General features: G+C 44.6%; 1 protein-coding gene across 1 annotated transcript; it reads right to left on the bottom strand.

The window, feature by feature from the left end:
* Positions 1 to 111: 111 nt before the first annotated feature.
* CCDC65 (coiled-coil domain containing 65) lies at positions 112 to 10,774 on the bottom strand. Its single transcript, XM_044228508.1, has 8 exons — positions 10,437 to 10,774; positions 9,702 to 9,869; positions 3,564 to 3,733; positions 2,890 to 3,028; positions 1,571 to 1,768; positions 1,152 to 1,370; positions 621 to 773; positions 112 to 514 (listed from the first exon to the last, which is right to left on the bottom strand). The coding sequence occupies exons 1-8, from the start codon at positions 10,566 to 10,568 to the stop codon at positions 197 to 199; spliced, it is 1,497 nt and encodes a 498-aa protein (XP_044084443.1). The 5' UTR covers positions 10,569 to 10,774; the 3' UTR covers positions 112 to 196.
* Between the last annotated feature and the right edge of the window lie 2,657 nt (positions 10,775 to 13,431).

The raw sequence follows: 13,431 nt of genomic DNA, 5'->3' as shown, positions 1-13,431 counted from the left end.
AGCGAGCCTCCTGATAATTGCCTGGCTATTCTCTTCACTCTCTGGGGCCACTGTATTCCTAGTATCTTCCAAATAGACTGCGTTCTCCAATATAGCGAATATAGAAGGAGCTCATAAACCCTCTTGGAAATTTTTAATAGCAAGGTCTTCAGTTCTTTCAAAAAATTGGGGTTTGAAAAGCAATCTTCTCCTTCTATCACAGGATGTGGGAGATCACGTGGGCTGCTTCAATGATGTTGTAAGTGGCTGGAGGTGGTTTGTCACCTGGCTGGGTGGTAGGTGTGGACAAATGCTGGGGTAAGTTACTGCGATGGTTGACGATAAAGAGTGGGTTGAGCTGGCTTAGCACTTCGTCACTCACTGAGATGCCATCCAAGTACTGCTTCAGCATCTCCCGCAGCTTCCTATTGATTTCTGACAACTGGGCATGTCTGTGCTGGAGGCTCAGTTGCTCCAGTTTCACTTTGTTGTACCTCTTCCAGAAATTCTCCATCCCTATGTAGTTCACTATCACCTGAGGGTGGAGAAAGGTGCATGTTGAGGCCCATTCCCAAATGCAGTCCCCATGGCCCGTGATCCCCAGCCTCGGGTGGTGGCCCCAGGACCCTAGGATCTTTTACCTTTGTGAGCTCCTCAGTAAGCTCCTCTGGGTAAATTTCTTCTATCTCCTTCTGCTCCTCGGGAGTCAAAACTGTTGAATAAAAAGGCAGCACTTTTTCTTCCTCGGTTTCAAACTTCCTACATATTTCAGCAAGTTTCAGGATCTTTTCACCCTGTCAGAAGCAGGAAGAGACCTTTTATTAGGAAATGGGGTGGGGAGGGGAAATAGGGGAGGTGGTTCCCCTGCTTAAACCCAGGGAAGCTATTCACCCAAATGTGAGACTAGAGTAATGACTGCATCTAACACAGAGTGCTTACTACGTGCCAAGCACTATTCCAAGTACTTTACAGTCTGAGCAAATTCATTATTCATTTAATTTAAAACATAAGAGGGGAGGGAACATGGAAGACAAAAGGTAGTCCAGACATCCATGCAGGCAGAAAGCAGGAGAAAGCCCTCTACCTCTCTCAAACCCCTTTCACTTTGCAAGGATCCAAGTTCCTTGTTTTTTTGTTTTTTTGTTTTTTTTGACTGTCCTCTCCCCTGTTACCTTATTGACGATCTTTCTCAGGGCCTTGAGGGTGGCATTACTTTCCAAGGTGAGTTTGACTAAGTTTTCCTGTGATAGTTCCCGGGCCTGAGTCCTTTGGGCTTTAAGTTTTCGCAGCTGGGCAAGGACCAGCTCCTTGTCCTTACGGAGGTACTGGTTCTGTTCTTCTCTCTCACGGTTGTGCATCATGATCTTGCTTTTTAAAATAATTATGGAGTCCTGGAGGGATAGAGGTAGGAGGAAACCCTTGATGAGCTAAAGGCCTTCAATGAGACAGGTAAAAGGACAATCTGGGGACTGAAATCCAAGGATCTCGTTTTTCCCCAACCAGTGACAGGGTCCAGTGGAAATTGGGAGAAGATGACCAGGGGATAATGGAGCACTGAAAGCAGTGAGTATTTCCAGTTGGCTGCACTCACCTGTAGTCTCTGTATTTTTTTCATCTGTGCTTCAATCTCTTTGGAGCTCTTCTCATCTTTCACCTTCAGAGTCTCAAAGGCAATCTTTTGGTCTTCTGTGGCATCGGTGTAATTCTTGAGTGCCTCCTGGAACCTTCTCCACAGGTCTTCTACTATGTTCTCCAGTTGCAGTCTTAGAAAATGCTTCTCTTCTAGATTCTAGGAAGTGGCACCAAAATAGCCAGTGCTTGGATGCCTTGCCTCCAGCACCCTCCCCCTCTTGAATGGTTTATAACCTAGTACAGTGCAGAGGTCACCAATGAGAGTGCCTACAAAGACTAGGCAGATGATGTAAATAAGTGCTGTAAGCTAGAGGAGGAGGCCTGTGGTGAACCAGAGAAGAAATGTTTCATGGGCTTTGGGGGTGGTGCAGAACATATCTGCTCAGCTCCACACCAGTGTCCCCATTTGGAAATGGGACCCAGTATTACCAGATCTTTTTTTTTTCCAAGAGAAGCTAAAATTTTGGGGTTTTATGGGTTTCCCCCATTTTTAGTTTTGTTTAAAAAAAATTTCTTTTAAGATTTTATTTATTTATTTGAGAGAGAGAGAGCACATGAGAGGGAGAGGTCAGAGGGAGAAGCAGACTCCCCATGGAGCTGGGAGCCCAATGCAGGACTCGATCCCAGGATTCCAGGATCATGACCTGAGCCGAAGACAGTCGCCCAACCAACTGAGCCACCCAGGGACCCCATTTTTTTTTTTTTAATTAAGTAGGCTCCATGCCCAACATGGGGCTTGACCTTATGACCCTGAGATCAAGAGTCTTATGCTCTACAAACTGAGCCAGCCAGGCGCCACCACTGAAATTTCCCAGTTTTTAAATGTAGGAAGCTTATTTTAAAAATTTAAAAAACACTGTGGAGCAAAACAAAACAAAACCCATGCTCAAACCCAGGTCTGCAGGATACCTAAATTTGCAGCCTCTAGGATGGTGGAAAGCACTTTGGGACAAGGGCAGACCTGGATTTTCCTGGTTCTACCACAGTGCAGCAGCATGACTTTAGCAGATCATTTTACTTCTTTGGGCCTTAGTTTGTTCATCTGCAAATCACAGGGTGAATCCAGATGATCTCCTTGGTGCCTTTTAGCTCTAAAGTGCATTTCCTTGACATTTTGGAATAGTATTCCCAGCTAATTTCTACAAAATTACAAAATGCAGTAGGGATACAGGCATATTCTTGGTTGTTTTGGTTAAGTGTCTGTAGGCCCTCCAGTGGCCTTGAGCATTTTTCTCTCCCTTCTCTCCCAGCTCTTGCCCAGGTACTCTCCCTCCATACCTTGTTTTTGAGATCATCCCACATGCTCTGGAACTCCAGCTTACTTTCATACTCAGAATCTATATAGTTCTGCTCCATGGCCATGAAGACATCCTGTAGGTAGTGAATCTCTTTTTCATGCTGATCAATAATTGTCTTCCTGCAGGAGATAAGACACTGTCCCTGCTCTGAGGGATAAAGCTTATGGACCAATAACGACCATTCAGCGCAGTATGTAGAACTGTATGAGTGGTACAAACTCCTAGGTACTTGAAGGATCACAGAGGGAGGGTAGGCTCTATTCATATTAGGGTCAGAAAGAGTAAATAAGATCATTTTCATCTTTGAACAGGGAATACATTCATATGACACGAAAAGCAGAGAAGTATAAAAGGTTATAGTGAGAGGTCTCCCTCCCCTCCCTGTCCCCTGCCAGATGGGTTGGATTTTGATAGTTGAAAGTAGGTGGTGAGGGTGTTAGAGGGAGAGACCTGGCACGGGCATAGGGAAGCTACGGCTACGAGCTTAAACCTGCGTTAGTTCAGAAGGAACTCTGGATGTTCTCTGTGGGGGTCGTGTCATAAGCAAGGTGGGATGCTCCAGGTTGCTGGCTGCCTCCGTAGAGGTAGCTCCTTGACACAGGTTCTGGATCCCCTCCTGGACTCAATCCCCGATTTCCTTGTAGGCCTCCATACCTTTCGGTCTCAAACTCCTTGGTTAGGGCCTCCAGCTCCATGTTGTAGCTTTCCTCTAAGAGACGGAGCCGGCGTCTCTGCAGGGCTAAGAGCTGGTCAATGCTGTGCAGGTGGCTGCGCAGGGCATGGGCGTACTGCTCCTCTGCTTCCGACAGGTCCTTGGCTAAAGACTGGGTAAGAAACAGAGTTCCTATTTTGGCTGAATGGCATCAGTACGGGAACATAAAAGTGTATTCAGCTGGATGGCGTGAATGGCATTTCCCCCGAGTTCCTAATGCCAGCTCTCTGGCTCTAGGAGGGCTGGTTCTCCTACTCATGATTGGAAAGTATAAGTGACATCATGGGACCCCATGGAGCCAGGCAGTATCCTAGGGACAAAAGATATTTCTAACAATGAGGCTACCACTAAAAGGGATTGAGGAGGACGCCTGCGTGGCTTAGTGTGTTAAGCCTCTGCCTTTGGCTCAGGTCATGATCTCAGGGTCCTGGGATTGAGCCCCCAGTCGGGCTCTCTGCTCAGCGGGGAGCCTGCTTCCCCTCTCTCTCTGCCTGCCTCTCTGCCTACCTGTGATACCTGTCAAATAAAATCTTTAAAAAAATAATAAAAGGGATTGAGGATTCTTGGAGAAATGGCTGCTCCAAGGTCTGAGGCAGAACATAAGCGAGTAGAACCTAAGGTATCTCGTACAAGATAGCAGAGCAGCTATGAAAGACCAATGGCGTCATGTCAGAAGAACTCAGAAACCAAGAAAAGTGTCTCACTGGAGCAGATTGTATCTTCCAAAGATGGGCATGACAATATTTGCTATCCTGCAGTCTTCTGCAACATGACCTTGCCATTCCTCCATCAAGAGGTATTCTCTCCTTCTGTCTCCTTGAATGTGGGGAGATGCTGTGACTCTTGGACCATGAGAATATGGTGGAAGTGACACTGTTCCAGCTGCAGGCATAGCCCTTATGGGACCTGGCAGCTTCTGCTTCCTGCCCTTTGGAATGCTTGTTCTTGGGACACTCCCTCCAGGAATCCAGCTATCACAGTGTGAGCAGGGCAGTGCTCGGAGAGGAGCCACATTAAGGCGTTCTAGTCAACAGCCCCCCCTAAACTCCCTGCCAGCTGACAGAATCAACCGCTGGCCGCCTTAGACATCGAGCCCAGTCAAGCCTTCAGGTGACTGTAGCCCCAGCTGACATCTGACTGAACACTGTAGGAGAGACAGCAAGCGAGCACCAAGCGGGTGAACTAGATCAACGAATCATGAGAAATAATAAAATAAATTGTTGTTTTAAGTCACTAATTTAGGGATGCCATGTTATGCGGTATTGGATAACTGGAACACTTCACTGGCAGAAAGGGGGCAATGTGAGCATTGATAAGGGTAAAAACTACAATGGACTGAATAATATCAGTTATGTTTATGAATTCATAAGGATACTTAAAAAAATCAATTACCATTGAGAATACCAGACAACCCATTGTTTGTTTTTTTTTTCCTTAATGGTGTATAAAGGGCAAAGAAATAATCAAGTATTTATGCTGCCTTTATTGTATAAACTATACCTCCTGGTAACTGAATGCTCAATGACAGAAGGTATCTCTTTATAGCAGTATTCAACCTAATAAATGAAAAAGGAATGATACTATTAGAAAATCAGTATTTTAAACAAGATGGGATCAGGAGGGAGACAAACTATAAGAGACTCTTAATCTCACAAAACAAACTGAGGGTTGTGGAGGGAATGGGGGTAGAGAGAGGGTGGTTGGGTTATGGACATTGGGAAGGGTATATGCTATGGTGAGTGCTGGGAAGTGTGTAAACCTGGTGATTCACAGACCCTGGGGCTAATAATACATTACATTTTAATTTTTAAAAATCAGCATTTTGCAACCCCCAATGAATTAATGGATAATCAACAGCTACTAACATCACAAAAAGAGATAACCAGGCAGGGTGCCTGGGTGCCTCAGTCAGTTGAGCGTCTGACTCTTGATTTTGGGTCAGGTCACGATCTCGGGATAGTGCCACTGAGCCCCCCCACACACACCCCTGGGCTCCACGTTCAGCAAGGAGTTTGCCCGAAGATTCTCTTCTTCTGCCCCTTCCCCTACTCACCCATGCTTGGTTGCTCTCAAATGAATAAATCTTTAAAAAAAAAAGAGATAACCAGACATATGTCCCTGGTTGATGGAAGAATATGGAAGAATACAACACCTCCAACCTTCTAGATTTAATTACCAAAATCTAGGAAATACAGAATACAAAGTATTTGTTAAACTACAATATAGAATATGATGCAGTTATTAAAAGAAAAAGAGAAGATCTTTATGGGCTAATGTGGAATAGTCCCTAGGATAAATTGTTTGAAAAAGACAAGGGGCAGAACAGTATGTAGTTCTACCATTTGTGTAAAAAAAGGTTTACTCATGAAACTACAATGATTGAGAGAGGCCCCGCGTGGCTGAAAGGCACTAGTGGGAGGGCACTTTTCTCTGTATAACTTTATCTTTTCAATTTTGAATAATGTGAGTGTATTACCTATTCAAAAAAGTAAAACAAATTAAAATTAACATGAAAGAAATGGGTGCCTGGCTGGCTCTCTCGGTGGAGCATGCAACTCTTGATCTTGGAGTTGTGAGTTCAAGCCCCATGTTGGGTGTGGAGGTAACTTAAATATAAAATCTCTTTAAAAAAGTAAATGAAATAAACAAACAAAAAAGGATTTAGTGAATGCCTACATGATCAGACACATTGAGACACTCACTGTAAACTACCACAACCTCTGTACAGAGCTAGCTTTTACCTTATATGTTTGGTATGAAATAGGATCTTTTGAGATAGATGCTGATAATGGAAGCCTCTTCATTCACTCATCCAATGTTTACTAAACCTGTCATTACTGGCACTGTGCTGGGTGCCAAGGATTTGGGGATGAAAAGACATGCTCAGTGCCCTCCAAAGGAGCTTGCAGTCTTGCAGTAGGAAAGGAGTTACATAAACAGAAACTTACTGTATAACCTGGAAATTGCTATGAGGTTGATGACTGACCAGTGCCAATGGGATATAAAAGACTGAATGCCTGAGTCTGACTAAGAGCACCATGGAAGGCTTCACAGGACAGATGTCATTTGTAGCACTCCTGAAGGAGTTAAGAGTTTGCCAGGAAGACTGATGAGATGGGGAAGAGAGACTTCCAGATAGAGGGAACAGCATGTGCAAAATCACAGGTAAGAAACAAAGTGGGGGGGCACCTGGGTGGCTCAGTGGGTTAAGCCGCTGCCTTCGGCTCAGGTCATGATCTCAGGGTCCTGGGATCGAGTCCCGCATCGGGCTCTCTGCTCAGCAGGGAGCCTGCTTCCTCCTCTCTCTCTGCCTGCCTCTCTTCCTACTTGTGATCTCTCTCTGTCAAATAAATAAAATAAAATAAAATAAAAAGAAAGAAACAATGTGGGGTGTGTGAAAGGTACAAGGAGAGGCCAGATCATGAAGGGCTTTGATGTCCTTTCCCTGGAGTTTGTGGACTTTTTCCTGTGGAAGTGGGAAGCCACTAAAATTTAGGCAGTGGAATAACAGAATCAGATTTTTGTTCCAAAAAGATGATCCTGGTAGTTGTGTCAACAGTTGTGTCATCTCAGGTGGCTGGGCATGAAGGCTGGAAGATAGGAGACTGTTGGAACAGTCCATGTAAGAGAAGATGCCCAGGTCTCCCCTGCAGCAGGACAGTGGGGAAGGAGAGCAGAGTATAGCTTTGAAAAATATTTAAGCAGAGGATTTATACAAAACTTGGAACAGAAGTCAGGGATGGAAGCAAAGCCTAGGATGATTCCCAGATTTCTGTGTTTGAGTGGTTTGGTGAATGAATGGCACTGGCCACCTGAATTGAGTGTAAGGAAGACCAGATTGTGGAAAAATTGGTTTGGGCCTGGCCAGGGAAGAGGAAGCTCCTGAGCTTGGTTGGAGGACAATGCAACAGCACGGAACAGATATCTAGGAATCTTGAATAGAATGATGTGGAACTCGCGAAAGAAATCCAGGCTGGTGTTGGAGAACCTGGAAGTCATTGATATAAAAGTGGCATTAAAGGTCAGGGTAATGAGGGGCACCTGGGTGGCTCAGTCTGTTATGTAGCTGACTCTTTATTTCAGCTAGGGCTGTGAGATTGAGCCCTGCGTCAGGCTCCGCACTCAGTGAGGAGTCAGCTTGAGATTCTCCCCCTCTCCCCAATTCGTGTTCTCTCTAAAAGAAATAAATAAATGAAATCTAAAAAAGTTAAGTCAGGGTAATGAGCACGACTGTCTAGGCCCTAGACATGTGGTTAAAGGGCGAGATGGCCAGACTCAGAAACGTGCAAAATTAAGTTCAGGCATTGGAAGAAAGGAAGATAAACTCACAAAGAGGATTCGATATATATTCCCGAGGCAGGAGAAAAGCCAGAAAAGAATGAAGTCATGGAAACCAAAGGGGAGTTTCAAGGAGGGCATGAATAAGAAAGTCAGTGCCACAGGGGCACCTGGGTGGCTTTGCTGGTTGAGCCTCTGACTTCGGCTCAGGTGGTGATCTCAGGATCCTGGAATCGAGTCCCATGTAGGGCTCCTTGCTCCTAGGGGAGTCTGTCTGGCCCTCTCCCTCTGCCCCCTCCCTGCCCCCCGCTCGGGGCCTCTCTCTCTCTAATACATTAGAAAATAATAATAAAATAAAATAAAGTATCCATGCCACAGAGGACTCGGGTTAGATGAAGACTAAATGATGGAAAGTATCTGTGATTCGGGCCTGGTAGTCTTTACCAGAGCAAGTTCCTAGGGAAGAGGGGAAAGCAGTTGTGGGATTCAGGGTCCAGAGGAAGTGAAGAAGTGGAGATAGCAAGAGTCAGCAAGACCGCTAACATTTGCACATTTAACACGGGTAGGTTCGGTTCCTCAGGAATGACCCTGAAGGCGCTTAATTAGCAGTGTGTGACTTTCCTAAGGGGGGACCGGCAGCATTAGCTACAAAGCTGGAAGCTAACTGGCTGGAGGGTGAGACTGGCCACAGCTCAGTGTCCTTAAATGAACCCTGCTGGTTCTCTTCTCCTCAAGTATTTGATAACTGCCAATAAGGGGCTGAAGAAGTCACTTAAAAAGCCATAATGTACGATGAGTGGGGTAAGGAATTCTAATATATAGTGGTTTTTGCAAATCTGGGGACTCTTAATATATATCACTTGAAAGCTTGCCCAGGTCTACTGAAATTTTTTTCCCTCAGGGGTTAGGGTGTGAAGGAGAGATGCGTCTTTTCAATAGGGCCATGCCAGGCCGATAAGGTATATTTTGCTGTTACTGTGGGATTTCTGTTGTTGTTTTAAGATTGAAAAGACTAAGGAGGAGTGGTAAACAGAGGTTAAAAATAGGTGAAAGAAGGTCTCCCAAGAGCATATGGCTGTGATTGAGATGCTTAGAGAGCCCTTACCCATGGATATCTCAGATTCACCCAGGGCCAGTGAACTTGAATTAAAGAGGCCAAACAGTTTGGTTAAAGCATTGGAGTAGGAGGAATCAAGAAACTCATGCTCTCGTTCCAGCTCTCTTCCTGACTGGCTGTGTGACATTGGGCAAGCCACTTCCCTTCTCTGGAACCAAGTCTTCTCATATCGAAGTGAAGGTGCGAGACTAAGTTCAAGTCACTGGGTGACGTCTGCTGTGCCTTGCAACTCTAATATTGTATAGCGCTGGTTTCAGGCGGTAGATGACCAAGGAAGATGGCTACGCTGAAGCAGGGGAGAGGGAGGACAGCCCAGGAGCCCACTTTTCATTTCAGTGAAAACTGGCATTACTAATGCTGGCTTCATTACAGTCTGCATCTTGTAAGGGCTTTAAGATTGATTAAAAAATTAGGGGTGCCTGGGTGACTCTGTCGGTTAAGCGTCTAACTCTTGATTTCAGCTCAGGTCATGATCTCAGGGTTGAAAGACCTCTGAGCCCCATGTCAGGCTCCACTCTGGGCATAGAGCCTGCTTAAGATTCTCTCTCTCTCTGTCCCTCTGCCCCTCTCCCATCCCTCTCCCCCTCTTCCCCCCAAAATTGATTAATAAATTAATTCAGTAGGCCCATTCTATTAAGAGATCAAGGCAGCCAGGTTTAAGTGTTTCCTTGGGAAGAGTGCCTACCTTGATGACACTGTCCTTGCAGTCCACCACTCGTTCAAATGTCTGGCTGAGGATCTCAATGTCCTTATGAAGCTCTCTGGTCTTGACTTCCCTAAGGACGGTTCTCCACTGTGTGTTAATCTTGTTAAGGTTCAGAGCACTATTGTGCTCCTCCTTGGCCAACTTGTCCTGTGTGAAGGAATAAATACGCCCCCAGAAGGTCAGGCATGAAGCCATGTTACGGTAAAACAAACAAGGTCACAGATTGTCACTGACACCTTACCCTTTGTCTTTTTTTTTTTTTTTTCATAAAAGACCAAAGTTCCTGATGACTAACACTCAGGGAGTTCCTGTTCTTGTTTTTGGGAGGGTCTGAAGTAAGACAGGAACAGCCTGATGGCACGTTAGGGAGGGCAAGTGTGAATTTCTTTCAGGTGAAGACATCAGAGCAGGATGTTGTTTGTAATCTCTAGGGAATATATCAGAATTTCAGACAGCTCAGACAGCTGATAACACCTCTTGTCCCAGTCTGGGGCTCAGCTGTGACTGTCAGCCTCTTGCCCCACTCCGTGCTTCACAAAGGACTGCCTCCTCCCCAAACAGTGTTGCCAGAAATCTGAGTATATTTGGGTTTCAAGATTTCCGGAGCAGGGGAGGCCAGCATGAACACAGGCTGCCACAACGAGAGGGTCCAGGCGACAGGGCCGTGCAGGGAGTGGGTGGGGTTGGGCAGAGAGTAATGCAGAAAGCCATCACCTTCAAGAACTGGCTCAGGAGCCTTTCTTTCTTCTTGGCCATCTCCTCCTCTGCCAGCAACTTCTGCTGAAACAGAAGCAGCTGCTCCTCATCGGACAGGGGCAACTTGGCCTTTTTCCCTTTCTTAGCCATAGCGGGGGCGAAGGGACTGGAGCTAGTCGAGGATCCTAGTCCGCTTTGGTCCTCTTTAGAAGAAGGAGGAGGAAAACGCCCCCAGAGAGGGCCTTGCGGAACCTCCCCTGGATGGTAGTGGGACCTTAGATCTCAGTCCTCACACAAGAGAAAGAACTTGGGACAGCGGTGAGGCTGGGGTCTGGAGCCCAAAGACGCGTCTACGTCTCCTAGCAACGAGATCTCGCTAAGATGGCGCTGCGAAAGGCTAGGAGGAGAGACCTTGGCTTGGGGCGCCCTCTGCTGGCTGGAGGACTGCAGTCAGTTTTTGAGAGATGGTCGTTTGACCTGGATAAAGGTAGCCTCCTCACTGAACATTTTAAAACTTTTTTGGGGGTGTTATTTTTCATAGAGTGTCCATATTTTAGCATACAGGTAATAACAGATATTGAAGAGAATGTGGAGAAATGGGAACCTTCACACTTCGCTGTGGGAATGTAAAATGGTGTAGGCACTTTGGAAAACAGTTTGGCAGTTTCTTAAAATGTTAAACAGAAATTTACTGTGTGGTCCAGCAATTTCGCCATTACATATCTGTCTAAAAGAAGTGGAAACGTATCCAACACAAAGAGTTGCACAGAACTGTTTTTAGCGGCATGCCTCATAATAGCCCAACTGGAAAAAACGCAAGTGTCCACCAATGTGTGAATGGGTAGACAAAATATGCTCTTTTCATACAATGGAATACTATTATGCAATAAAAAGGAACAAATTACGGGTGCATACTACCACGTGGATGAACTACAAAAACACACTCAGTGAAAGGAGCCACATACAAGAGACCACATATTGTAAGTTTCCATTTATATGAAATATCCAGAAAAGGCAAAGCTAAAGTCAGAAAGTAGACTACCAATTGCTTGGAAGAGGGAGAGGAGAGATTAATACAACATGTGCATGAGAGATTATATTGGGTTGATGAAAATGTCCTAAAATTGAATTATGGGGGTGTCTGGGTAGCTCAGTTAAGTGTCAAACTCTTGAGTTTGGCTCAGGTTATGGTCTTGGGGTCATAAGATCAAGCTTTTTGTCTCTCCCTCTCCCTATGCCCTTCCCCTCTCCCACACACACACTCTTTCTCTAAGAAAAATTAAAAAATAAATGAAAATAAAATTGATTTATGTTGGACAACTTGATGAATTTGGTTTAAAAAAAGAATTGAATTGATATTTGAAAGGGGCAAATTATATGATAGGCAACATGTACCTCAATAAAGTCTTTTTTTTTAAGACAAATACAATTTTATTTTTATTTTTTTAAAAAGATTTTATTTACCTATTTGACAGAGAGAGATTGAGGGAGAGAGGGCACAAGCAGGGGGAGTGGCAGGCAGAGGGAGAGGGAGAAGCAGGTTCCCCACTGAGCAGGGAGCCAGATGAGGAGCTCAATTCCAGGACTCTGAGGTCATGACCTGAGCCAAAGGCAGATGCTTACTGGACTGAGACACCCAGGTACCTGACAAATACAATTTTAATGCAATATTTTGAATATCTAAATTAATGCAAAAAGTCCTTAATGAAAAAAACATCATTTTATTTTATTTATTATTTTTAAATTTAAATTCAGTTAATTAACATATAATGTATTATTGGTTTCAGAGGTAGAGGTCAATGATTCATCAGCCTTATATAATATTCAGTGCTCATTATATCGTGTGCCTTCCTTAATGTCTATCACCCAGTTACCCCATCCTGCACCTCCAATAAAGTTGTTTTAAATGTGAGATATAATGATGCATTAGGGTTCTCCAAAGAAACAGAACCCATAGGATGTATGTACATGCACACACATCTGATGTTTTCGTCTGAGTTCAAAGGCCTTAAAAGACCATATTCTAGCTCAACAGTCAAACAGGAAGAATTCCCTCTTGCTCAGCACTTTTTTTCCTATTCAGGCCTTCAGTTAATTGGTTGAGGCTCACCCACAGTATAGAAGGCAATCTTTACTCAGTCTACTGATTCAGATGTTAATGTCATCCAGAAATACCTTCACAGACATACCCAGGATAATATTTGACCAAAATGTCTGGACACCTTGTGGCTCAGTCAAGTTGAACAGAAAATTAATCATCACAGGTCTACCTTTTCTCAGTTCACATCTTCTTAAACTATATTTAAACTCCAAATAAAGACAATAACAAGATATAATACTTAAATACTATGATATAAAGTCATAGGATACTAAGGATGGTGATAAGGAAATAAGAGACAAAAGAAAACAAAGATATTTTTATACACACACACATACACATATTCATAGCAAAACAAGGAGGAACCCTTATGACAATTATAGTTCTGTAATTACAGAAATTACATTTCTGTAACGGTCATGTGGTTGTAGCTGACAATTTATAACTACCTTCTTCCACTACCCATTCTGTATTCTCTTTGCCTTCAGCAAACATCTCTGTTGGTCAGACTCTCATTCCTAAAGAAACTGGGCCATTAGTAGTCCTGCCCATTGACCCAAACATGGGGCATAGTAATGCTAGGAGACACCCTGAAGGATCGCCTGTATCCCAGACATGCTTTTCCTTACCTCCGTTGTGGAGCAGTCATGCAATTTCTGCCTTGGTAGTCAGGACCAATCCCAGCCAGCAAAGTGACTCCCTTCTTTCCCTGTTGACTCAGTCGCATGAGGAGCGCTAAGTGGCTGGGTGACAGTCTTAACTTCTTCTAGTTCAACGGAATCGTTATTGTGTCACCTGATGGAAGGATTCCTCCATTGGAGCTAAGACCTCTAAGCCAGCACAGGACAGGGGCAAAAATTTGTGTTAGTGGTTCACTAGGGATCATAGTTCTTGGTGCCACTCCCGTTTCTGCCC

The sequence above is a fragment of the Neovison vison genome, chromosome 12 (assembly GCF_020171115.1).
Source record: "Neovison vison isolate M4711 chromosome 12, ASM_NN_V1, whole genome shotgun sequence".
NCBI lineage: Eukaryota > Metazoa > Chordata > Mammalia > Carnivora > Mustelidae > Neogale > Neogale vison.
Note: the sequence above shows the minus strand (reverse complement) of the source record. Positions and strands in the feature narration are given on the sequence as shown.

Excerpts from the sequence above, each read along its gene's own strand:
- CCDC65 (XM_044228508.1), bottom strand. The coding sequence starts at position 10,568 with ATGGCTAAGAAAGGGAAAAAGGCCAAGTTGCCCCTGTCCGATGAGGAG. Across the intron at positions 1,371-1,570 it reads AAAAAATACAGAGACTACAG|GACTCCATAATTATTTTAAA; the intron begins GTGAGTGCAGCC and ends CTATCCCTCCAG. Across the intron at positions 515-620 it reads TTACTGAGGAGCTCACAAAG|GTGATAGTGAACTACATAGG; the intron begins GTAAAAGATCCT and ends CTCCACCCTCAG.